Source organism: Pristiophorus japonicus, chromosome 11 (genome assembly GCF_044704955.1).
Source record: "Pristiophorus japonicus isolate sPriJap1 chromosome 11, sPriJap1.hap1, whole genome shotgun sequence".
Taxonomy (NCBI): domain Eukaryota; kingdom Metazoa; phylum Chordata; class Chondrichthyes; family Pristiophoridae; genus Pristiophorus; species Pristiophorus japonicus.
In genome coordinates, this window is record NC_091987.1 from 29787385 (window position 1) to 29813109 (window position 25725).

Sequence of the window (25725 nt, forward strand, 5' to 3'; positions counted from 1 at the left end):
GAGGTCTGTACACAACTCCCACTAATGTTTTTTGCCCTTTGGTGTTCTGCAGCTCTACCCATATAGATTCCACAATGTCTTTCCTAACTATTGCATTAATCTCCTCTTTAATCAGCAATGCTACCCCACCTCCTTTTCCTTTTATTCTATCCTTCCAGAATGTTGAATACCCCTGGATGTTGAGTTCCCAGCCCTGATCATCCTGGAGCCACGTCTCCGTAATCCCAATCACCTCATATCTGTTAACATCTCTTTGCACAGTTAATTCATCCACCTTATTGCGGATACTCCTTGCATTAAGACACAAAGCCTTCAGGCTTGCTTTTTTAACACCCTTTGTCCTTTTAGAATTATGATGTAGTGTGGCCCTTTTGGTTTCTTGCCTTTGTTTACTCGGCCTTCCACTATTGCTTTTTACCTTCCATAAGTGTAAGGTGGTCAGGCCACATATGAGAGTGACTGATGCCATTGAACCCGAGAAGCTATGGACAGCAGATCTGAAATTGGAACGAGTTTATTAAATATTCCTGCTATTGTACGCTTTGATATATATCACTTTCATAAAATATATAGGATACATTTTCTTCTTTTGATGCCCAGGCACAGAATTGTATGTGTAAAAGGAGAGGTGCACCCTGCTTTCCTGTCTCTGGTATGAAGAGCAGCAGCCAAAGACCCCAGAGCTCCAATATTACCTTGGGAAGACAGAAAACTTTGTAAATTTACAGCTCCATTTCCCTGAACTTTCATGCTGCCCCAGGACTGCACACACACCCTCCAGTCCATGGGCTCCTGGAGCAAGCTGATATGCCAGGTTTCTTTGGGAGCCCCTTCACTAACATAATGGGTCCCTTTCCCTTTTTTCCTCTTCGCCTTGCAACCTAGCGTTCCTGGGCAGAGGGAAGAGGAAAGCCTCTTCTTATATGTAAATATACATTTTCATGAAATATGTGCAAACACATATCTAAATGTATAATGGCTTCCAAATATATACGTGAATGATAACACACTGTGCAAATATTAATGTAGGGATGTTTAACATATTTGTATGATATTTCTTTCTCTGTAGTTTAATGGATGTATTAAGCCAATTTTTTTCAGACATATTAATGTCGTTGTTAAAATAGTTTGGAATCCTGAAGAATTTCAAGGTCTAACTGTGGACTGAAATAGTATGAAATTGACACGCAGTTGCACTCAATTGTATTAAGGCTACTAGATTGAAAAGGCTCTATTGCAAGTTTAACAACACCTCAATGTATGCTGTGTATGACATTTCCTTAAAATGATGCAAATTATTTTTCAATGTGCCTAGGGTATGATTCTATGATTGTTGTTCAGTCTGGCACAGAAGCCCTAGAACATTAATGAAACTACAAGAATCTGGAGTTGTCACAAAACATGATTAAAATCCCATAATGCATATATACAATTTAATATAAGACATGCCAGAAATAACTTGCATTTATATAACTCATTTTATATAGCTCCTTAGGAGATCACATGGTTTCGGGTAGAGTGGAGTGTATATGTTGTGATACACAAGGTATCGCAATTGTGTGGGATAGGCTCAATGGACAAGATGGTATTTACCCATCTGTCATTGTTCGTATGTTCGTATGACCTCAAGATGCCCCGAAGCATTTTACAGCCAATTAAGTACTTTTCTTTGAAGTGTAATCACTGTTGTAATGTAGGGAGACACAGCAGCCACTTTGGACACAGCAAGGTCCCACATCAGCAATAAGATGAATGACCAGATAATCTGTTTTGGTGATGTTGGTTGAGGGATAAATATTGGCCAGGACAGCGGGGAGAACTCCCCTGCTCTTCTTCGAACAATGCCAGGGAATACTGAGAGGGCAGATGGTGCTTCGTCTTTTCCGAAAGACGGCACCTTTGATAGTGCAGCACACCCTCAGTCTCTGGAGTGGGACTTGAACCAACAACCTTCTAACTCAGAGACAAGAGTGCTACTACTGAGCCAAGGCTGACAGTGAAAGGTTACAACCCAATGTTATGGTTCGCAGGGCATTGACATAATGCCCACGCTTTGCTGACAGTATATAATGTCTGAACCCCTTCATTAGGTTGCAGTCTTGTGACTCCTTTCCTAGTTTTATTATTCTAGTCATATTTCATACTCACCAAATCTCTGTTCTATTTCTTTGTGCTCAAATAGAGAAGGCCAACATTCGACCTGCTAAGAGCATGGAGTCCCTTTGCTCTTTGCCAATAGAAGGTAAGACTTTCTATCTATTGTACCATTTCACATTCTTGTATTGTTGAAAGAAAATGGAATGTCATCTAGTGTTAAATCCAGCCTGAAATCAGCGGTGCTGCAAAAGGCATTTCACCAGATGAACACAGCCATAGGTCCAAATTTAAAAACATAGCATTGAAATATGAGCATGCACTGAGAGAGCATCCCATTCAACATGACATCATTCCAAGACCATTACAATTGGACTGGCAAATTACCTGCAATGGAGTACATTAAAATGGGAGTCATTGTGAGCACCCCTTCAAAAAAAATTAAACAAAGAATTCTGTATCATTTTGGCATCTTTTTGCTTTGTTTCATCTACTTGTGCGGAGTCTTATTTCATTAGTGAATATCAATGATATAATTTAGTGTACTGATACATTTCAGCTGCTGAGCCTGGTAATGAAAAGACAGAAAATTAACATTAGAAGAGGCACAAATCATTAACAAGCAGTGTATATAATCTCATTCCCTCCTCCACTGTCAGGCTGAATAGCTAGCACAAACCAATACCTCCCATTATATCATCAGCATTCATCATTTTACATAGGATTACATAGGATATACGGCACAGAAACAGGCCATACGGCCCAACCAGTCCATGCCGGCATTCATGCTCCACTCGAGCCTCCTCCCATCTTTCCACATCTAACTCTATCAGCATAACCCTCTATTCTCTTCTCCCTCATATGCTCATCTAGCCTCCCCTTAATGCATCTATACTATTCACTTCAATAGTTCCACATTCTCAGCACTCTCTGCGTAAAGAAGTTTCTTCTGAATTCCCGATTTGATTTCTTGGTCACCATCTTATATTGATGGCCTCTAGTTTTGCTCTTCCCCACAAGTGGAAACACATTGGGCCAGATATTGGACAGCCTTGCGCTCATTTTTTCGGCGATATTTTGCCTTTTTTGACGGTAAAAGATTTCACCTAAATTGGCCAAAGTTGTGTGCCGGCGGTTTTGAAATACCGCTGAAAAGCGGACCGCCGTCATGCAACACCAAAACAAATGCGACCGCTTAAAATTGGCCGTTCGGCACATTTGTACAACAATAAGTACAAAGACCTACAAAAAAGGTCAGTTAAAGTTTTTATTTTTTAATTCTTCTGCAGCGATTACTTAGTTAAGGGTCTTGTAAATGTTTTGTGATTTTTGATTTTTTTTGTTTTTTGTAATTTTTTGTGTGTGTGTTTGCCCCCCCCCCCCCCCCTCCCAGGGCCTGTCTTTTTAGCAGTACTCGGTCTCGGACTAAAGTTGGCGAGGACTGTGGTTTCCACTGCGAAACCTCGTGCAACGCCGGTTATTACTGTCGGGCGCATTTTGTTGCCAACTTTTCCCCTTTAAGAAATAGCGGTATTTTTAACGGTGTTTTTGGTGAAAAATGGCGAAAAAAATCTGCTATCACTAATTTCTAGCCCTCTCTCTCTGTCTAGTCTATTAAAACCTTTCATAATTTTAAAGACATCTATTAGGTCACCCTTCAGCCTTAGACCCAGCCTATTCATAGCTTCTTGCTCTCCTATAGCTTAATGGGTAATTAAATTACCTAGTGTGATACTCAGCAGGGCCAGATTAAGGGCCTGATGGGCCTGGGGCAAACTGATCCAAATGGGCCGATAGTGACGTTTGTTCATGTTCATTACATTACATATATGATTCTGATTCTGAGTATGAAAACATAGGCCATTATATTCAACAATGAAAGCATATATTCTGTATCAAGTAGGTATATGTTCTGGTTCTGATAACATTGCAATACTAGATTCCTATACATATAGTATACATAATATACAATATTTTCCTCAGTATTGTTTTTCCTCTCTTATTATCTATTCTGTTCAGCCTATTTGGGAGGCCTTAATTTTTTTTCCTATATTTATTTGGTGGGCCCGAGGCTGCAGCCCCATCCACCCCATGGTTAATCCGCCCCCAATACTCAGTCATACAGACAATTAGGTCCCAAATTTGAACCATGCCATGTGATCTCAACAACAGCAACAGTGGGTTGCTATATTCAGCTTTAGTGTGCCTGGGACAGGAATGGAAAAATTGCCCTGGTTCCCTGCTCTCGATTGGTGACCCCTGCAGGTACATGCCTTTTGATATTGGGTGAGGACAAGATTGTCTTTAAACTATGACGGCGCCCATGGAAAAATGACCAATTAGAGGAGGTATACGAGGGCTGCCAGACCTCAGAATGGAACCCAAGTATGAGTTTCAGGAGAGAGATAAAGGCAAAAAGGTAGGAAAAGGACAAATTCAATGAATTACAATTGGAGGAGATATAATTTATACCAATCCCTTGATTTTTGGAAAAGATTCTGATGATCTTTAAATGCTGACATAATTCATTTAAATTTGACTTCACTCGTGATCCTTAGTAACCATGGAATTAAAGTAATCATTTTATTGAAACCCATTTCCCCCATAGATAAACAGTACTTTGCCCTCTGTAGCATCAGTATGGTGACAGTTAGATGTTTTAATGGAAGTGTCTCTTTGAAGACTCCTTGGCATTAATTCAGTTTCTGGAATTTCATTGCTTTGTATTCAATGAAACAAGGACATCCATATTTTTGGTCGATAGTATGAAATTTTCTCTCTGGTCATGAATCAGCCTAGATTAAATGAAAAAATAAAAACCAATGTGTTTCAAAAAATAGACTTCCGTGTCAGAAGTGGAATAATGCAAATTCTACCCCTCTCAAATTCCCCACAATCTCAATCTTAGTCAGGCCAATGCTGAGATCAGGAAGATCACAAGACAAATAAGAATGTGCAACACGTAAGAACTTAAGAAATAGGATCAGGAGAAGGCCATACGGCCCCTCGAGCCTGCTCCGCCATTTAATACGATCATGCACGATCCGATCATAGACTCAGGTCCACTTCCCTGCCCGCTCTCCATAACCCTTTATTCCCTTATTTTTTAAGAAACTATCTATTTCTGTCTTAAATTTATTCAATGTCCCAGCTTCCACAACTCTCTGAGGCAGCAAATTCCACAACCCTCTGAGAGAAGAAATTTCTCCTCATCTCTGTTTTAAATGGGCGGCCCCTTATTCTAAGATCATGCCCTCTAGTTCTAGTCTCCCCCATCAGTGGAAACATCCTCTCTGCATCCACCTTGTCAAGCCTCCTCATAATCAACACCATTCGATCCAAGCTATCTTACTCATCCAGAGCAAATGTACAGTCTTCCCAATACGTTATCCCATTGTTTCTTGAAAGATTCTAGGATTTTTGCCCTTAGTGCCCTAGAAGTCTATTCCAATGCTGAGCACCCCATGTGAAGAACTCCTGCCTGACACTGGTCCTAAATTTGCTTTTAACCAATTTAAGCCTATGCACCCTTGTTCTACCTTGAAAATGTTCTGGACTTACCCTGTCTATACTGCTCACTTTCTCATATACCTCTCTGTTGCCCATTATTTTCAAGGTTGTAAAGCTCATTTTCTCCAATTTCTCCTGGCAACTCAGTCTGACACCAGGGATATCCATCTGACTCTTCTCTGCACTGCTTTAAGGGATGAATGTCTTTCTTTATCTTAATTAAAAGAGGACACAATAGTCAAGGTGCAGTCTGATTATGCCAGGGATCTATGCGTATTTAACACAACATCCTCTAACTTTGAACTCTGCTGGTTTGGTATTCAATTCAGCATTCTATTTGCTATTTTGATTGCTGTACCATAGCAACTGGATGGGAGTTGATTAGGAGCCCTACAGTTCTTTCAACTTCACCTTTACCATTCATCGACTTCATATGTCTGTACTTTATTTTTCCAATCTTACACTTTACACCTGTCACTATTGGAATTAATTTACAACAACAACTTGCATTTATATAGCACCTTTAACATTGTAAAACATCCCAAGGTGCTCGTTTGCCACTCGTCTGAGAAAATGAAACGTACTGTAATACAACGTGTACCAACCTATAGAATAGCATTAAGGTCTGAGGATAAGCCTTCTGTCTTGGTCAGGGAACACCTCATAGCCTGAGGAGAGTTGAGAACTGAGTAAGTTAGTATAGTATAGTATTAGGCAGTCCCTCGTGTCGAGGATGATCACTTCCACATCAAAAAAAGATGAGTTCACAGGTGTTTCAATGAGCTACACCTTGAAGGGTGGAAGATGCCTGTGCGTGAATTTTTTTAACATGGAGTGGCCGTTGCACACCAGCCACCACACGGGCTTGACAGAGCAAGGCCTTGGTCCAGTGGCAAGAAATGGAAAATAATGCACTCTTACATGCAGACTCTTTCCCTCTAAAGTTAAAGTACTAATTTGTGCTGTGTTTTATTTCAAACCATACTAAATATTTTATTACTATTTCTTAGATGATGAAAATGGGGGTCGATTTAAACACGCGGGAACTCTGAGTGGAAGCCTCTCACCAACAATGAAATCGCACACACTTGGCGCAGGAAGTTCTTACAGTCTAGCCAGGAGGCACAGTGATTGGGATCAGGAAGACCTCATTGGTGCTATTGGAGGATGTGCCAGTAATGTTAGTCAAGGAACATCTGCCAAAGAGCCAGCACTATTCAGGGCACAACCAGAGCAGCTGAAGGTTTTTCGTGGAGATGCCTTCAACAAATCAGAACCAACATCACCAAAGACTAGACGGTTGTTTTATTCAACAAATTTCAACGATTCTTCACCAAAATCTAACTTCCCGGGTAACTTGTTTCCCCTTGAAGCATCACCACGACATCATAGAAAGCCAATAGCATTGAATATATCTGAGCCTTTTTCTGTGTCTGTGCCATTACACGTCTCAGGAATTATCAGCCCCAGCGGCACGCCTTGTATGGAAGCAGAAAAAGATGTACAAAATCTGAAAGACTCAGGTCTGCAAGAGTCGACAAACAGCACATTGCAGGATGAAAGCAGCACTCAACCCACAGCCAAGGAAGGGAAAGGAGATCCTCTCAGTGACCAGACCAATTCAGAATGGCATGAATTGAATGGTATGTTCTATATGTTGCAATGGATACCCTGTTTACCCTACTGAGTGGGCACATGATGCATTTAATATGTATTTAGCGCCTTATTTATAAGCCCTTGTACTACAGCTTCGAGTACAGTATTAAGAAACTGGTTGCTCTCTTATTTGCTGTAGTCAACTGTTAGAATTTCAATCAATTCATAGTTACATCTCTTGTTAAAATCAATTTGGTTAAACAGGAAACAAGCTAACTCTTGATAAACGCCCAAATGGTTCAGCAGTTAAATGCACTGCTCAGCGTGGTATTAAATTGTTCAAATTAGGAATATCCCATCTTCTATCCCCTGTTTGTAAGGATGATAAAATGGTCTCAGTGCCTTTTGGCAATGGGGGTAGCGAAATTAGCTCAGGTTTTCTCTGATGGTTATCCAGTGGCCAATTGGAAAGAGTTTATGTGTTAATATTGGAAGAGGACAGGGTTGAACTCGGCAGTAATATCGTTTATAGTTGACTAGCCTGTTGGTATTCAACTATCGCAGATTAATGAATGAATGAATAACCTTCAGAAGAAGAGGGGAGAAAATTTGGGGTGATGAGACCATGTCAACTCACAAAAATACATTGTACAGTTCATCATTTTCAATTTCTTCAGGTTGTCAGGATGTTTCAGACACTTTGAGTTGTATATACAGGCGTGTCGCTGATAGCATTTCAGTATCTCTGTTTCATTTGGAAGACTACGGGAAACTTTATATTTGGGGAGGAGGGAGAGATTTCAATGGTTACTTTGATAGAGGTCTCTGACTATGTGAATCATTCGTATTTATCTAACTCAAAATAATCAATTTTCTCTGTTATTTAGATGACCAGAAAATTGAGAAGCCCCAATTGCAGTCTGAACCCCTCGCTGATTCCTCAAATTCACCGTCACAAAATCAGCCAGAACCCTTCCCAAATCCCACATGTCAACACTCTGATCCATTGCAGCTAGCCACGCCCTCGCCATCAGTGACTGACTCACCTGTTTCTCCGAACCTCTCTGAAAAAACAAATCTGGACGCAACGCATCCTTCAATTGTTCCCCCGACAAGGGATCCATGTGAAAATGGACATCAAAGAACATACAGTGCCAGCACAGAAGAGCAACTGGCAACTAAACAGGTTAGATAGATCATTGCACATTCGAATCATGGTCTGACAGAATGTGTGTACTTTTTAATCGTTGCACTGTAAAATGAAGATGGATGACAAAGATGTGCACATCAATGTCAGTTATTCTTTACAGTGGGACCTCCACTATCCACCTTCCTGATTATCCACTAGGATTACTGAGAACAACTAGATATTGCCTTGTTGTACAACCTGTTAACATCAAACACTTGGGGGTCATTTTGATTTTTGGGTGATACTACAAAACGGGGGCTAACGATTCAGCTGCCCATTATACACCTCTCCAGAAAATCGGGCGAGTTGTATAACGGGTGGCTGAATCAATATCATCCGTTTTACACTATCGGCCAAACTCAAAATGAGCCCTCATCTGCCTTGCGCAAAATCAACCTCGCAGACTGCAAAAGATTAAGTTCAGTTCATCTTACCTCTATTGTACTTGTTTTAATTACACACCTAGATTATTGCTGTGCGGGAAGTGTATCCGCCTCCAGCTCCTGACAGACCGCGTTGCGGAGTTGGAGCTGAGGGTGGATTCACTCTGGAGCATCCACGATGCTGAGAATGACGTGAGTATCACGTGTAGCGAGTTGGTCGTACCACAGGGAAAGGGTCCACAGCCAGATAGGGAATGGAAGACCAACAGGAAGAGCAGTGCAAGGAAGGTAGTGCAGGAGTCCCCTGTGGTCATCCCCCTGCAAAACAGATACACTGCTTTGGGTACTGTTGAGGGGGATGACTCATCAGGGGAGGGCAGCAGCAGCCAAGTTCATGGCACCGTGGCTGGCTCTGCTGCACAGGAGGGCAGGAAAAAGAGTGGGAGAGCAATAGTGATTGGGGATTCAATGGTGAGGGGAATAGATAGGCGTTTCTGCGGCCGCAACCGAGACTCCAGGATGGTATGTTGCCTCCCTGGTGCAAGGGTCAAGGATGTCTCGGAGCGGGTGCAGGACATTCTAAAAAGGGAGGGAGAACAGCCAGTTGTCGTGATGCACATTGGTACCAACGACATAGGTAAAAAGAGGGATGAGGTCCTACGAAACGAATTTAAGGAGCTAGGAGCTAAATTAAAAAGTAGGACCTCAAAAGTAGTAATCTCGGGATTGCTACCAGTGCCACGTGATAGTCAGAGTAGGAATCGCAGGATAGCGCAGATGAATACGTGGCTTGAGCAGTGGTGCAACAGGGAGGGATTCAAATTCCTGGGGCATTGGAACCGGTTCTGGGGGAGGTGGGACCAGTACAAACCGGACGGTCTGCACCTGGGTAGGACCGGAACCAATGTCCTAGGGGGAGTGTTTGCTAGTGCTGTTGGGGAGGATTTAAACTAATATGGCAGGGGGATGGGAACCAATGCAGGGAGACAGAGGGAAACAAAAAGGAGGCAAAAGCAAAAGACAGAAAGGAGATGAGGAAAAGTGGAGGGCAGAGAAACCCAAGGCAAAGAACAAAAAGGGCCACTGTACAGCAAAATTCTAAAAGGACAAAGGGTGTTAAAAGAACAAGCCTGAAGGCTTTGTGTCTTAATGCAAGGAGTATCCGCAATAAAGTGGATGAATTAACTGTGCAAATAGATGTTAACAAATATGATGTGATTGGGATTACGGAGACGTGGCTCCAGGATGATCAGGGCTGGGAACTCAACATCCAGGGGTATTCAACATTCAGGAAAGATAGAATAAAAGGAAAAGGAGGTGGGGTAGCATTGCTGGTTAAGGAGCAAATTAAGGCAATAGTTCGGAAGGACATTAGCTTGGATGATGTGGAATCTATATGGGTAGAGCTGCAGAATACCAAAGGACAAAAAACGTTAGTGGGAGTTGTGTACAGACCTCCAAACAGTAGTAGTGATGTTGGGGAGGGCATCAAACGTGAAATTAGGGGTGCGTGCAATAAAGGTGCAGCAGTTATAATGGGTGACTTTAATATGCACATAGATTGGGTTAACCAAACTGGAAGCAATACGGTAGAGGAGGATTTCCTGGAGTGCATAAGGGATGGTTTTTTAGACCAATATGTCGAGGAACCAACTAGGGGGGAGGCCATCTTAGACTGGGTGTTGTGTAATGAGAGAGGATTAATTAGCAATCTCGTTGTGCGAGGCCCCTTGGGGAAGAGTGACCATAATATGGTGGAATTCTGCATTAGGATGGAGAATGAAACAGTTAATTCAGAGACCATGGTCCAGAACTTAAAGAAGGGTAACTTTGAAGGTATGAGGCATCAATTGGCTAGGATAGATTGGCGAATGATACTGAAGGGGTTGACTGTGGATGGGCAATGGCAGACATTTAGAGACCGCATGGATGAACTACAACAATTGTACATTCCTGTCTGTCGTAAAAATAAAAAAGGGAAGGTGGCTCAACCGTGGCTATCAAGGGAAATCAGGGATAGCATTAAAGCCAAGGAAGTGGCATACAAATTGGCCAGAAATAGCAGAGAACCCGGGGACTGGGAGAAATTTAGAACTCAGCAGAGGAGGACAAAGGGTTTGATTAGGGCAGGGAAAATGGAGTACGAGAAGAAGCTTGCAGGGAACATTAAGACGGATTGCAAAAGTTTCCATAGATATGTAAAGAGAAAAAGGTTAGTAAAGACAAACGTAGGTCCCCTGCAGTCGGAATCAGGGGAAGTCATAACGGGGAACAAAGAAATGGCGGACCAATTGAACAAGTACTTTGGTTCGGTATTCACTGAGGAGTACACAAACAACCTTCCGGATATAAAAGGGGTCGGAGGGTCTAGTAAGGAGGAGGAACTGAGGGAAATCCTTATTAGTCGGGAAATTGTGTTGGGGAAATTGATGGGATTGAAGACCGATAAATCCCCAGGGCCTGATGGACTGCATCCCAGAGTACTTAAGGAGGTGGCCTTGGAAATAGTGGATGCATTGACAGTCATTTTCCAACATTCCATTGACTCTGGATCAGTTCCTATGGAGTGGAGGGTAGCCAATGTAACCCCACTTTTTAAAAAAGGAGGGAGAGAGAAAACATGGAATTACAGACCGGTCAGCCTGACATCGGTAGTGGGTAAAATGATGGAATCAATTATTAAGGATGTCATCGCAGTGCATTTGGAAAGAGGTAATATGATAGGTCCAAGTCAGCATGGATTTGTGAAAGGGAAAACTTGCTTGACAAATCTTCTGGAATTTTTTGAGGATGTTTCCAGTAGAGTGGACAAGGGAGAACCAGTTGATGTGGTATATTTGGACTTTCAGAAGGCTTTCGACAAGGTCCCACACAAGAGATTAATGTGCAAAGTTAAAGCACATGGGATTGGGGGTAGTGTGCTGACATGGATTGAGAACTGGTTGTCAGACAGGAAGCAAAGAGTAGGAGTAAATGGGGACTTTTCAGAATGGCAGGCAATGACTAGTGGGGTACCGCAAGGTTCTGTGCTGGGGCCCCAGCTGTTTACACTGTACATTAATGATTTAGACGAGGGGATTAAATATAGTATCTCCAAATTTGCGGATGACACTAAGTTGGGTGGCAGTGTGAGCTGCAAGGAGGATTCTATGAGGCTGCAGAGCGACTTGGATAGGTTAGGTGAGTGGGCAAATGCATGGCACATGAAGTATAATGTGGATAAATGTGAGGTTATCCACTTTGGTGGTAAAAACAGAGAGACAGACTATTATCTGAATGGTGACTGATTAGGAAAAGGGCAGGTGCAAAGAGACCTGGGTGTCATGGTACATCAGTCATTGAAGGTTGGCATGCAGGTACAGCAGGCGGTTAAGAAAGCAAATGGCATGTTGGCCTTCATAGCGAGGGGATTTGAGTACAAGGGCAGGGAGGTGTTGCTACAATTGTACAGGGCCTTGGTGAGGCCACACCTGGAGTATTGTGTACAGTTTTGGTCTCCTAACCTGAGGAAGGACATTCTTGCTATTGAGGGAGTGCAGCGAAGGTTCACCAGACTGATTCCCGGGATGGCGGGACTGACCTATCAAGAAAGACTGGATCAACTGGGCTTGTATTCACTGGAGTTCAGAAGAATGAGAGGCGACCTCATAGAAACGTTTACAATTCTGACGGGGTTAGACAGGTTAGATGCAGGAAGAATGTTCCCAATGTTGGGGAAGTCCAGAACCAGGGGACACAGTCTAAGGATAAGGGGGAAGCCATTTAGGACCGAGATGAGGAGGAATTTCTTCACCCAGAGAGTGGTGAACCTGTGGAATTCTCTACCACAGAAAGTTGTTGAGGCCAATTCACTAAATATATTCAAAAAGGAGTTAGATGAAGTCCTTACTACTAGGGGAATCAAGGGGTATGATGAGAAAGCAGGAATGGGGTACTGAAGTTGCATGTTCAGCCATGAACTCATTGAATGGCGGTGCAGGCTAGAAGGGCCGAATGGCCTACTGCTGCACCTATTTTCTATGTTTCTATGTTTCTATTACCAGTAACTTGACAATTGGTGTCTCGACGCTCTGCAAATTTTGATTACCCATCAGGGAGAGGGATTTATCTTTGCTCTTATTATGCATTGTGAAGGTTCCACTGTGTGCATTTTGCCTCAAACTGAAATAAATCTGTTCACTTTAAACCAGTTGAATAACACAACAAGATTCAAGTAGTTGTATTCTGAAGAAATTGGAGCCTAGATATTAACTTGGGGTGAGCGACAAACTCGTGTGCTGAGGCCCGTTGAGATTTTAGCTCCCGCACCTCATTTCCATAATCAGGCTTGGACCCCTGTCCGAATCCAGCAGGAATTTCTGCCTGGCTGGTGGGCGGGAGTGGGAATTTAGGAATCAACCAGCCGCAGCCGGGGACCCACGGGACCTGTCCCCACAGTCAGGTAAGTGGTGATGGGTGGGGGGTTTAGAGGTGATCATGGTTGGGGGAGGGGGGGGGAGCCTGGGGCAAGGGAGGCCCAAGGTATCCTTGTGGGGACCAGAGGAGAATAGAGAGGCCGTACTCTGTAGAACTGAGTCACATATAACCCACCTAACTTCATTCCCCAGTCTGTGCTCAGTTGCTGATGTCAACCTCGGCTGTGAGCAGAAACCCTACACCTGGCTTCAGCACTCACATACTAGTGACTGAAAAATTATCCAGGATTAGTGTTCCTGATTGCCAACCAATGACCGTTACTGGAAAGTGCGGATGCGTGTGTGTGGATGGATGTCTGTTGAAGAAAGAAGGAGGATTTGGCTCAGCTGAGGTGTCCTCTGTGGTCAAGATGCAGAAGGACACTCACTAAGTTCTTTTGAATGTGTTACTGGAAGGAAGCCAATCCTTCCTGACCTCACTAAGTCACCACCTTCAGGAGAGGAGGGAGAAACTTACAATGGGAAAGAGAAAAGAAAACTGGTAATTCAACATGGCGGCCAGCAGTGAGTCCACCACAACCACTTATTTTCCCCACCTCTCATCTCCTGGCGGCATTGGGTATGATTCCTTGGGCATGGGCACTTTGCAGTATCTCATCTATGAGGCCACTATTCAGAGGATAAATAATGACATGTATTGGCAGAATAGCCCACCATAAATCCTCTGATTCTCACCTGTAAGAGCAGTTTCCCTATTGGTTTCTCCACTCTTTCAATTTTAATCAGCAGCATGAAGTGTCAGTGTCTTGTCCCTCTGTCAGGCTACCCAAGAGTTACTGCAACAGCTGCTCGTACAGTCAGCACCCACTAAACCTACCAGTGCTTTAATCCAAACTCAACATTTTAAGAACTGGATGCTTGCCGAATATGCGGTAAAAACCCTGACACACCAGGCGCACATATCACAAACTCGCAGCCTGCAATTGTCTATCCAAGCAGACAGAGAATGTGCAATATGCACCCCTGAGACATGCCAGGAGCTGGAGTGCCATAATTCTTACCCTGTACTGCGTGTTATAATAGCTAGCTGGAAACATCCTCCAGTTTTCGGTGGGCTGAGAAGTGGCAGAACAGGGACATTTTAGAATATGTTGCTTATTAAAAATAAAGTGCTGGTGAGGGTAAAAGTATCCCCCACAATTTCCTGAAATTTTCATCAATTGCTGCTGTGCCCAACTTATGAGTGCTGACAGTGAATGTCACCAGACTACTCAATATTGGATTTAGCTGTGATGTCCCCCAATCATAGCCTCAGTCATGTCCATACACATTCACTTCCAGCAGGAGTCACTGTTTGTCAGAAATAGGAACCTTGCCTGAATTTCCATTCCTAACCACGGGGTGCTGAAGCCAATTGCAGTGTCCCTATTGCTGCCTTGGCTGAGATCAGCCAAGTCAGTACAGACCAAGGTTCAAACTGGATACCTACGCGACTGAGCGACTCATTAATGGAATTTGCTGAGCCTTTTGGGGAACTCTCAACACAACTCTTCTAGCTATCGGTTGCTGGAGACCTTTACTTCAAACAGAAGCTTCCCTCAGAAGGTCAGACTGCAATGGTGGTATCTGTACCCACCACCATGCTCAATACAGCAACAACTTGCATTTATAAGGAGTCTTTAACGTAGTAAAACATCCTAAGGCGCTTCAGGAGTTACTCCTGTTACTCTTGCTGGAAGTGAATGTGTATGAAATGGGTGAGGATTTGATTGGGTGACATCGCTGCTAATTCCAATGCTGAATGGTCTGTTGACATTCACTGTCAAGATTCACACATGATAATGTAATATTAACAACAATGGAAATCACGTGTCTTGTTTAGATTGAGGAATCTTAGTTTTGCCAGATGACAACAACCTTCAAGGACAGTTCAGTCTGAGTAATACCACCCGAACTCCAGGTGGATATTACAATGGGCGGGAGGAAGGAAATGGCATGGGACCTACGAAGCTGGTTATCCACCCAGTGCAATATCCACCCAATTTAGAAACATAGAAACATAGAAAATAGGTGCAGGAGCAGGCCATTCAGCCCTTCTAGCCTGCACCACCATTCAATGAGTTCATGGCTGAACATGAAACTTCAGTACCCCTTCCTGCTATAGTGTGGCTGCTACTTTCGGCGAACCATCCCTAAAATGTACGGACGTATTTGAATAAGGCAGTAATGATTCATGGCATCATAAATCTCATATCACGTCATTACCACTCATATACACTAAGTGTCAAACACACCCATATAAAACAGCAGCCCAGTGTTGCTAGGTGATAAAGAAAGGGCACAAGTTGATTTAAGGGACACAGCAGATACTTCAAAAATGGTCATGGAAAGTTTATTTTCCAGCCAATTTTGAGTGTTATTTTAAATCTGCTGACAAATCCTTTACTATCTATCTTTGTGCCTCCTGCTCTTGGCCTCCCATTCCCCCACTCCCACCAATTCTAAAGGGGCCACAATGCATTTCCCATGGGAAGTACCCCTGTATTTTTACTCTTTGCAAGAAGATCAGGAACACAGAGAGGCCAGGCTGGTCAAACATGACACCCACCCGCTGGTACCCCCACACCAGAATATACAGACTGAGGTGCTTCAGGATTGCTGCTTATGGAGGCTGGGCTTCACAAACAATGCCATCACTGAGTTATGCCACATGCTCCAATCCCACCGACAGCCCACCTCTACCCATAGGCACTACAGTGCCACTGGCTAGAAAGATCACATCTGCCTTGACCTTACAGACAGACATTCTTCAAATAGGTACATTGAAGTTGAGCTGCCAAAATGATTTTCACTGGTGTGGCCCCTTTAAACTGCTGCAGGTCTTTAAATCCAGTCCCCCACTCCCCCTCCACCCTCACCCCCCAACACACACACTCCCCCCCCCTCCACCCCCACCACCGACACACACACTCCCCCCCCTCCACCCCCACCCCCGACACACACACTCCCCCCCCCGAGCCCACCCCGACACGCACACTCCCCCCCTCCACCCCCACCCCCGACACACACACTCCCCCCCGTCCACCCCCACCCCCGACACACACACTCCGCCCCCCCTCCACCCCAACACACACACTCCCCCCCCCTCCACCCCCACCCCCGACACACACACTCCGCCCCCCCTCCACCCCAACACACGCACTCCCCCCCCCTCCACCCCCACTCCCGACACACACACTCCGCCCCCCCTCCACCCCCAACACACACACTCCCCCCCCCCTCCACCCCTACCACCGACACACACACTCCCCCCCTCCACCCCCACCTCCGACACACACACTCCGCCCCCCCTCCACCCCCAACACACACACTCCCCCCCCCTCCACCCCCACCTCCGACACACACACTCCGCCCCCCCTCCACCCCCAACACACACACTCCCCCCCCCCTCCACCCCCACCACCGACACACACACTCCCCCCCTCCACCCCCACCTCCGACACACACACTCCGCCCCCCCTCCACCCCCAACACACACACTCCCCCCCCTCCACCCCACCCCCGACACACACACTCCCCCCCCGACCCCACCCCCGACCCCCACCCCCCCCGACCCCCACCCCCGACACACACACTCCCCCCCTCCACCCCCACCCCCGACACGCACACTCCCCCCTTCACCCTCACCCCCCGACACACACACTCCCCCCCCCTCCACCCCACCCCCGACACACACACTCCCCCCCCTCCACCCCACCCCCGACACACACACTCCCCCCCCCTCCACCCCACCCCCGACACACACACTCCCCCCCCTCCACCCCCACCCCTGACACACACTCCCCCCCCGACCCCGACACACACACTCCCCCCCCTCCACCCCACCCCCGACACACACACTCCCCCCCCCTCCACCCCACCCCCGACACACACACTCCCCCCCCTCCACCCCCACCCCTGACACACACTCCCCCCCCCGACCCCGACACACACACTCCCCCCCCTCCACCCCACCCCCGACACACACACTCCCCCCCCTCCACCCCACCCCCGACACACACACTCCCCCCCCTCCACCCCCACCCCTGACACACACTCCCCCCCCGACCCCGACACACACACTCCCCCCCCTCCACCCCACCCCCGACACACACACTCCCCCCCCCACCCCCACTCCTGACACACACTCCCCCCCGACCACGACACACACACTCCCCCCCCCCCCCACCCCCACCCCTGACACACACACTCCCCTCCCGACCCCGACACACACACTCCCCCCCTCCACCCCCACCCCCGACACACACACTCCCCCCCCCTCCACCCCACCCCCGACACACACACTCCCCCCCCCTCCACCCCACCCCCGACACACACACTCCCCCCCCTCCACCCCCATCCCTGACACACACTCCCCCCCCGACCCCGACACACACACTCCCCCCCTCCACCCACACCCCCCGACACACACACTGCCCCCCCCCTCCACCCCACCCCCGACACACACACTCCCCCCCCCTCCACCCCACCCCCGACACGCACATTCCCCCCCCTCCACCCCCACCCCTGACACACACTCCCCCCCCCTCGAGCCCCGACACGCACACTCCCCCCCCGACCCCCGACACGCACACTCCCCCCCCCCACCCCCACTCCTGACACACACTCCCCCCCCCGACCCCGACACACACACTCCCCCCCCCCACCCCCGACCCCCGACACACACACTACCCCCCCCGAGCCCGACACACACACTCCCCCCCCACCGACCCCGACACACACACTCCCCCCCCCCGAGCCCGACACACACACCCTCCCCCCCGAGCCCGACACACACACTCCCCCCCCCCGAGCCCGACACACACACTCCCCCCCCCCGACCCCGACACACACACTCCCCCCCCTCCACCCCCGACCCCCGACACACACACTACCCCCCCCGAGCCCACCCCCGACACACACACTCCCCCCCTCCACCCCCGACACGCACACTCCCCCCTCCACCCTCACCCGCCGACACACACCCCCCCCCTCCACCCCACCCCGACACACACACTCCCCCCCCTCCACCCCCACCCCTGACACACACACTCCCCCCCCTCCACCCCCACCCCTGACACACACTCCCCCCCCTCCACCCCCACCCCCGACACACACACTCCCCCCCCTCCACCCCCACCCCCGACACACACACTCCCCCCCCTCCACCCCCACCCCCGACACACACACTCCCCCCCCTCCACCCCCACCCCTGACACACACTCCCCCCCCGACCCCAACACACACACTCCCCCCCCTCCACCCCCACCCCTGACACACACTCCCCCCCCGACCCCAACACACACACTCCCCCCCCCTCCACCCCACCCCCGACACACACACTCCCCCCCCTCCACCCCCACCCCTGACACACACTCCCCCCCGACCCCAACACACACACTTCCCCCCCTCCACCCCAGACACACACACTCCCCCCCTCCACCCCCATCCCCAACACACACACTCCCCCCCCTCCACCCCCACCCCCGACACACACACTCCCCCCCCCCCCTCCACCCCCACCCCCGACACACACACTCCCCCCCCTCCACCCCCACCCCCGACACACACACTCCCCCCCCCTCCTCCCCCACCCCCGACACACACACTCCCCCCCCTCCACCCCCACCCCCGACACACACACTCCCCCCCCCGACCCCGACACACACACTCCCCCCCCTCCACCCCACCCCCGACACACACACTCCCCCCCCCCCTCCACCCCCACCCCCGACACACACACTCCCCCCCCTCCACCCCCACCCCCGACACACACACTCCCCCCCCCCTCCACCCCCACCCCCGACACACACACTCCCCCCCCTCCACCCCCACCCCCGACACACACACTCCCCCCCCTCCACCCCCACCCCCGACACACACACTCCCCCCCCCTCCTCCCCCACCCCCGACACACACACTCCCCCCCCTCCACCCCCACCCCCGACACACACACTCCCCCCCTCCACCCGACACACACACTCCGCCCCCCTCCACCCCCACCCCCCGACACACACACTCCCCCCCCCCCCCTCCACCCCCAACACACACAATATCCAGTCAGAAGTGGTGCTGTCACATGGGGCCTGTTTGTAATATTAGAATTAGTTTGACCCTGGAAAATGTGGTGGGGTCAACCCACCTCTCTTCCATTGAGTGTGAATCACACGCCGCCATTTTCCACTTGGGGTTTTCCCCTAAGCAGAAATTCTAGGCTTTATTGTCTGAGTGATTAAAATGGGATTTATTCATTCACTCTTGGGAAAATCGAACAAGCATTTTAGTTTTTTACATTATTCTATACTACACTGTAAGTAGCTGTCTAAAGATTGTTTCTTCTCAGTATAGAATTTAGTTTTTGCAAAAATGTTATTTTAGATCACCAACTGTCCATCGATGTGTAGCACAGATGCCCTCAAGTGGAAGTAATGAGTAAGAAGGTTTTGGCTTCTCACTGCAGTTGGTGTTTTAAAGTAGGTTTAACAAACTCCAGCCCCACACTGCCACCTGCCAGGTGTGCAAATTGGAAATTCAGGTACTGAGGTCAACATGCTTATTGGGAATTCAAGTGTGGAGATGAATAGTCATTGCTGAATGTTCTGTCCATTCATTTTAATGGATGGAAATCCTGCAGGGCCTACTAGAATCTATGGGCTAGAATTTCCTAACAATATGCCAGCCCTCAATTGTCGCCCAAAAGACTGCTAAGATTCCTAAGATTATCGCCGGCAAAAACTTCTCCCCAAAATGGGCATTGCAACCCGATTCTCGGCAAAAAAAAGTGATTTTTGGGTCGATTGGGCGGTTCTTAAAGAAAATGGGCAATAATTAATAAATTTACTAAAACTTTACCCCGAGGCTGCGGGTTGGGCTGAGAAGGAGAAAAACACTCAAAATATTTTTTTTACAAAACGTAACATAAATAAATCATAAAAACATTCTCAGTACCCTTTTAACTTAAATCACTGCAACAGAAGTTTAAAATAATGAGTAAAAAAACCAATTACTAACCTTTTTCTTACAGAGCTACTCACCTACCGCCCAGCTCCGCTGATTCTCGTGGGCGCTTTTTTTTATACTTACCTACGGGTCACCGCTGAGCCAAAGATTGCACCATGGCAAACTGTGGTTAGTGTGTGCCGGCGGTCTGCTCCCCAACAGTACGGCGTAACTCAGCTGGGCAATTCCTCGCCGACCCAGTTATCACCCAAAACGGCCAATACCGCTCAGAAACCAAGTGGTGAACCACTGCAACTTCGAGCCCATAGAAACTTACAGCACAGAAGGAGGCCGTTTGGGCCCGTTCTGCCTGCTCTGGCTCTTTGAAAGAGCAGTTGTGCTTAGTCCCACACCCCAACTTTTTGTCCATAACCCATTAAGTTCCTCACCCTCAAGTACCTGTTATTTTTGGAATCAGCTTCCGTCACTTTTTCAGGTAGAGCGATCCAGATCCCGACAACAGATATTGTTCTAAGAATGATATTCTGCAAAAACATGACACTAAAATTCTGCACTGCGACAGAAACAATCTTTAAACAATGGGGAAGAGAGCTGAGGATGAGAAGTTCTGTAACACATGAATAAAATCTGCCCTCACATTCCCACCCCATCACCATTTGTTGACTTCCTCTCCTGCAGTGGATTGGCTCAGTACCAGAACTCACACCTCTGAGCCATAAAAGTCTCACTACAGGACTGCAGCACAAAATCTAGGCTAACATGTCAATGCAATACAGAGGGAGTATTGCACTGTCAGAGCTACCATCTTTTGGGTGAGATGTTAAACCGCGGGCCTGCCTATTCAGGTGGATGTAAAAGATTCCAGGGCACTATTCAAAGAGGAGTGGGGGATTTCTTCCAGTGTCCTGGCCAATATTCTTCCCTCACCAACACCACAAAACACAGATTGTCTGGTCATATTGATTTGCTTTTTGTGGGACTTTGCTGTGTGCACATTGGCTGTCACATTTACCAACATAACATCAGTGACTGCACTTCAGAAGTAGCCGATTGGTTGTAAAGCACTTTGAGACATTGTGAGGTGGTGATAAGACACTATATAAATGCAAGTTCTTTCTTTATTTTGAATGTGATGATTCATGCTGGTGTACATTTCCATTAGTACCAACAACCCTCACCTGCACAGCCATTCTTCATGTGTAATGGGTGCTGGCAGCTGATTCGACACCAGGCACCATCACAGCCGAGCATGATCATGTTCTCATCCCACATCTACATGTATTTTCCAACAGGAGTTACTGGACAGCACTTGGGAGCGGAAATCCTGGCTAATTTTCTTCTCAGTATTCTGGGATTAATCTGGATAATTGTGTCTCTCACTTGAGAGCAGTTAACCCAGCACAGACCAGGCACTGAACGTTTTTGGTCTGTATGGCTGACTACATTAGGCAGGACATTTTCCCCACAGGACTATCCCTTGGACACCCTACTCTTTCAATGACCGGCAGCAACACTCCCTCCCCAACTGATGCAGTACACTTTCAGTCAATAAACGTTAAAAATACAATTCCAATGTACAAAATGAAGGCTTTATTAATGTTATGGTTTGTGTATTTTTGCAGGACACAGATTCCTCTGCTAAGACATTTATGGAGCAACTGTGGCTGGATACTAAAGAGCTTGAGATCACTGAACCTGAGGATGTCAACATGCCTAATAACTTTCAAAAAAAGGTGGCGGAAAGATTGGTACAATCTCATGACAAGAATGATATTGAGGATAATTCCCTATCTGATGCCTCATTAGAACTACATTTTAAAAGACCTCAAAGAATGCACAGTCTTCCTGACCTGTTCTTACGAAGCCCGCCTCTAATGGTTGAAACTAACACAGAAGAAGTGTGCCTAAACTCCACAAATAACATACATTCCAGCGAAGGGAGTAGCACCAATATATCTGATCATAGCCTGACTCAGCCTCAGCAGAGTAAATCTATGGGGCCCTTGTTACGTGTTTCTTCAAAGACGGAGCTGACTCAACCGATAACGGATAAAAATATTTTGAAGGCACCAACAGAGAGCCCACCAACAGAGTGCTTAGGAACTTCTACAGATTCTTTCATCTCAAATGATCCCAAATCTAATCCAAGTCAATTAATTGATATTAATTCAGATGAAACGGATCAGTGTCCAGCTGCTCCTCATGAATTTCAGTCCTCAGAACCTTGCATTATGGACAGTATTTCGAACGAACCTGGGCCAAACTCAAAAGCAGATGTTAATCCTTCAGGAACGTGCTCAGTAGATGTCCTGGACATGCAGACAGAACATACAACGATCAATCCGTCGAATGATAAAAGTAATCAAAAGGAGCAATTGGCAGATATTCAGTCAAATCTGAAATCTGCAGCATCACAGATCGATGCCAGTGAGCTGCTCCCCCCTGAACATTGGATGGACAATGACGCATTAAAGCAGCCTAGCTCCCAATCATCCCAGCTGGTTGAAGTTACGAAAGATGAGGAAAAATGTTTGACAAAAATGTCACCAATTGTAGTACCAGGTGAATGGCAAGATGCTGCTCGGGAGATACTGTCCCCTGATGTCGGTACAGATAAAGTAGCTCCTGAAGATCTTTACAATAGTTCATCTCAATCTGTTAAAAATGATATTGATTGGAACAAACAAAGCCCAGGGACCTCTTTACCAATTTGCAATGGTGACTCTTTAAAAAATAGTTCCCTTCTAACTAAATCTGTAAATTTCCCAAATGAAATGGAGGGAATCTCTACAAGTGACCAGTTATATGTTTCACTAACTGAAGACAATTCATTATCGTCCAACGAATCAGAGAGTTTACGTGTTATGAGCGCAGGGGCAACACCGAGCTTACAAAGCACAGATACTGAATCCATAGTGATAACACCCAATAGAATTGAGGAAGTCTTCTTGAAGTCCAATGATAAGGCAACATTCCTTGATTCATACCCCATCCTATCTGATGGATGGCCAGTTCAATCAATCCCAATCGGTGTCACTGCTGTTCGAACGACTTACATGATAAAGACATGTCAAGTCAAAGCCATTCCAGTCATTCCACCAAAAGTGCAGTTTACCCAGGTCCCCCAGCCTTTGCCAAAGAAGAATCTTGTACCTCCCTCCCTTCCTCTGGATAAAGTGCTAACGATTTTGCAACCCATTACAGTATGTGAACCGAGTTGTCCTGGGAGCAAAAAAGGACTGAATTCACCTTTAACAAATCCTTTGGTAGCAGAATCGAAAGATGGGAAAGAAAATGGCGTGCCAAAGTCTCAAATACTTGGACACGGAAGTTGCACTGTTTCACCAGATACCTCGCTCGTCCAGTCCAAAACCAGCCAAGCAGCACCAATTGTGAAAAGAACTTGCAAGGCAACTGAAGACGACTTACACGACATTGCAGAACCTTCTAGAATGGAAAGATCTCCAGTGCAACAAAAGCCTGCGTTTATGCGGCACGCGCAGCACAGATCAAAGGCAGGCAGGCCTCAGAGCCTTATCCTGTTCAGCCCACCCTGGCCCAGTGTGGAACGCTCTTCTCCCGTAGAGCCCAACAAGGCGCATCTCAGTCCAGTAAAATGCAGCCCCGAGCAACAGTCACTGTCGGAGTCGGATCAGTCGATCCCTAGCAACTACTCGCATGAACTTAATGACAGTCAGAAGGGGCCAGAGGGTGTCACTCTTCGAAGTCGACAACGGTTGGAGACCTCAACAAGTTGCTTCTACCAGCCTCAAAGGAGGTCCATGATATTTGAAAGTAGAGGTGGCAGGCAAATTGAATGACCACTTTTAATGATTCTACAAACTTCAGACTGGCTACACAAGATTTATTTCTTTGTGACAGTTTTCATTCCCAATTTCCACATATTCTTCCACCTACTGCTCAAATGTCTGTCATAGTTTTAAAATGTGCATTAGAACAAGCAAGGAGATAGAGGATGTAAAGTAACTGGACTTGTACAAGCTGAGGAATACAGGTTATTTGGATTACCAAGCCTTTAATTTAAAAAAAAGTACAAGCTTAATTCTAACATTGGTTGCAGCACAAAGTATCTATTTCAAATCAAAATGAATGAAGGATAAACCCAAAATATACAAAGTAACGGTCTAAAAGTCCTTTGAAAAACACATTTGATAAGCTTTTTTAAACTAAATCTGTGCAATGAATATACATGAGAGCTGGTTACTGCCAAACTGTACAGTGCTCAGTCCTATTGACAGTTCAGCTCTCACTGTAATAGAATGGATGTTCTCGCCTGATTCGCTACTAGGGGGTATATTACTGTAATATTTATTACAGCCTGTAGTAAGCCCTATAAGAGGATGAGTGGAGACATTTTACCCTAAGTGTCATGAACATGGAGATGTGCATTATTGGTGGTTAATGCATTTACTGATTGAATTTTCACCAACAATGCCCACCATACTGTTATGTTACTCCTTACTTTACCTGTTAATCTCTTGCAGATAGTAATAGAGCAATGTAAATTCAAATTATTGTACCTGTCAAATTTATACTGATCCCATTATACCTCATAGAAAAAAAAGTTACGGAAAATTGAGAATTGTGTCAAACACTCACCTTTGGCCAAAGCAGATAATCTACGATAGACATACTATTGTATTATTTATCTAGATACAGCCATCTCAGAGGATAGACGACATCAGTGTTTCTGTAAATGATTCAACATCTCAGTTTCAATGTCTATGTAGCTCTCTCATGTATTGAAATTTCTGCTATATTGTCAAGTATTAAAATAAGTTTTTTTTGCCAAACATGAGAATTAAAATGTTTGCACAATATACTTCTCAATGATTTTGTTATTTTTATTGATTTAATATCATGAAGTATGACACATCGGTGACACAATGAGACTGTCCTCCTCTTCTCAAGATCACAAGATGGTTACAGGCAAGAAAGGCCGCTCCACCTTAGCTCATCCATCCAGAAAGACTCTTCTGTTCTTTCTGCAGCATCTGACCTTTTTTTAATGATTCTCCACTTTTTGTCTCCACAACTTTACCCAGAAGTCCTAGCCACGTTAATACCCGTTGGCATAGATCTTGACTTTGTGCAATAGTGTAAAATGGGTGACAGAAGTTGTCATGTATGTAACCATCATGCAATGGTAACCTTCATGTAACTGTAACCTTCATACAACTCCTGTACACTGTACTCATACCCTAGAAATGCACACCCAGACCACAGGGGGTGAACTTGCGGGAGACACTCCTCACCTGGGTTCCCAGGTATAAAAGGGGAGGTCCCACCCAGGGTCAGCATACCTTGGTCCTGGGAATAAAGGTTAAGGTCACGTAGTGACTGTGTCTGCAGTACATGCCTCGTGTGATTTTGTAGTAAGGTGCAGGGACATCACATTTGGCGACGAGAAACGGGAATCACCGAACCACGAGGATGGCCACCGGTGGCACAGAGGAATGTTACTGTGTGGGTGAGGACTGGGACGACTTCGTGGAGAGACTCCAGCAGAGCTTTGTCA

General features: G+C 46.7%; 1 protein-coding gene across 1 annotated transcript in view; it reads left to right on the forward strand.

The window, feature by feature from the left end:
* The window catches only part of arhgap31 (Rho GTPase activating protein 31), a 145333-nt gene extending 120332 nt beyond the window's left edge, over window positions 1-25001 (forward strand). Inside the window, exons 9-12 of the mRNA XM_070893293.1 lie at window positions 2183-2242; window positions 6615-7247; window positions 8088-8386; window positions 21809-25001. Of these exons, the coding sequence (XP_070749394.1) occupies window positions 2183-2242; window positions 6615-7247; window positions 8088-8386; window positions 21809-24007 (3191 nt within the window). The 3' untranslated portion in view covers window positions 24008-25001. The remainder of the gene's footprint in view (window positions 1-2182; window positions 2243-6614; window positions 7248-8087; window positions 8387-21808) is intronic.
* The last annotated feature ends 724 nt before the right edge of the window (window positions 25002-25725 follow it).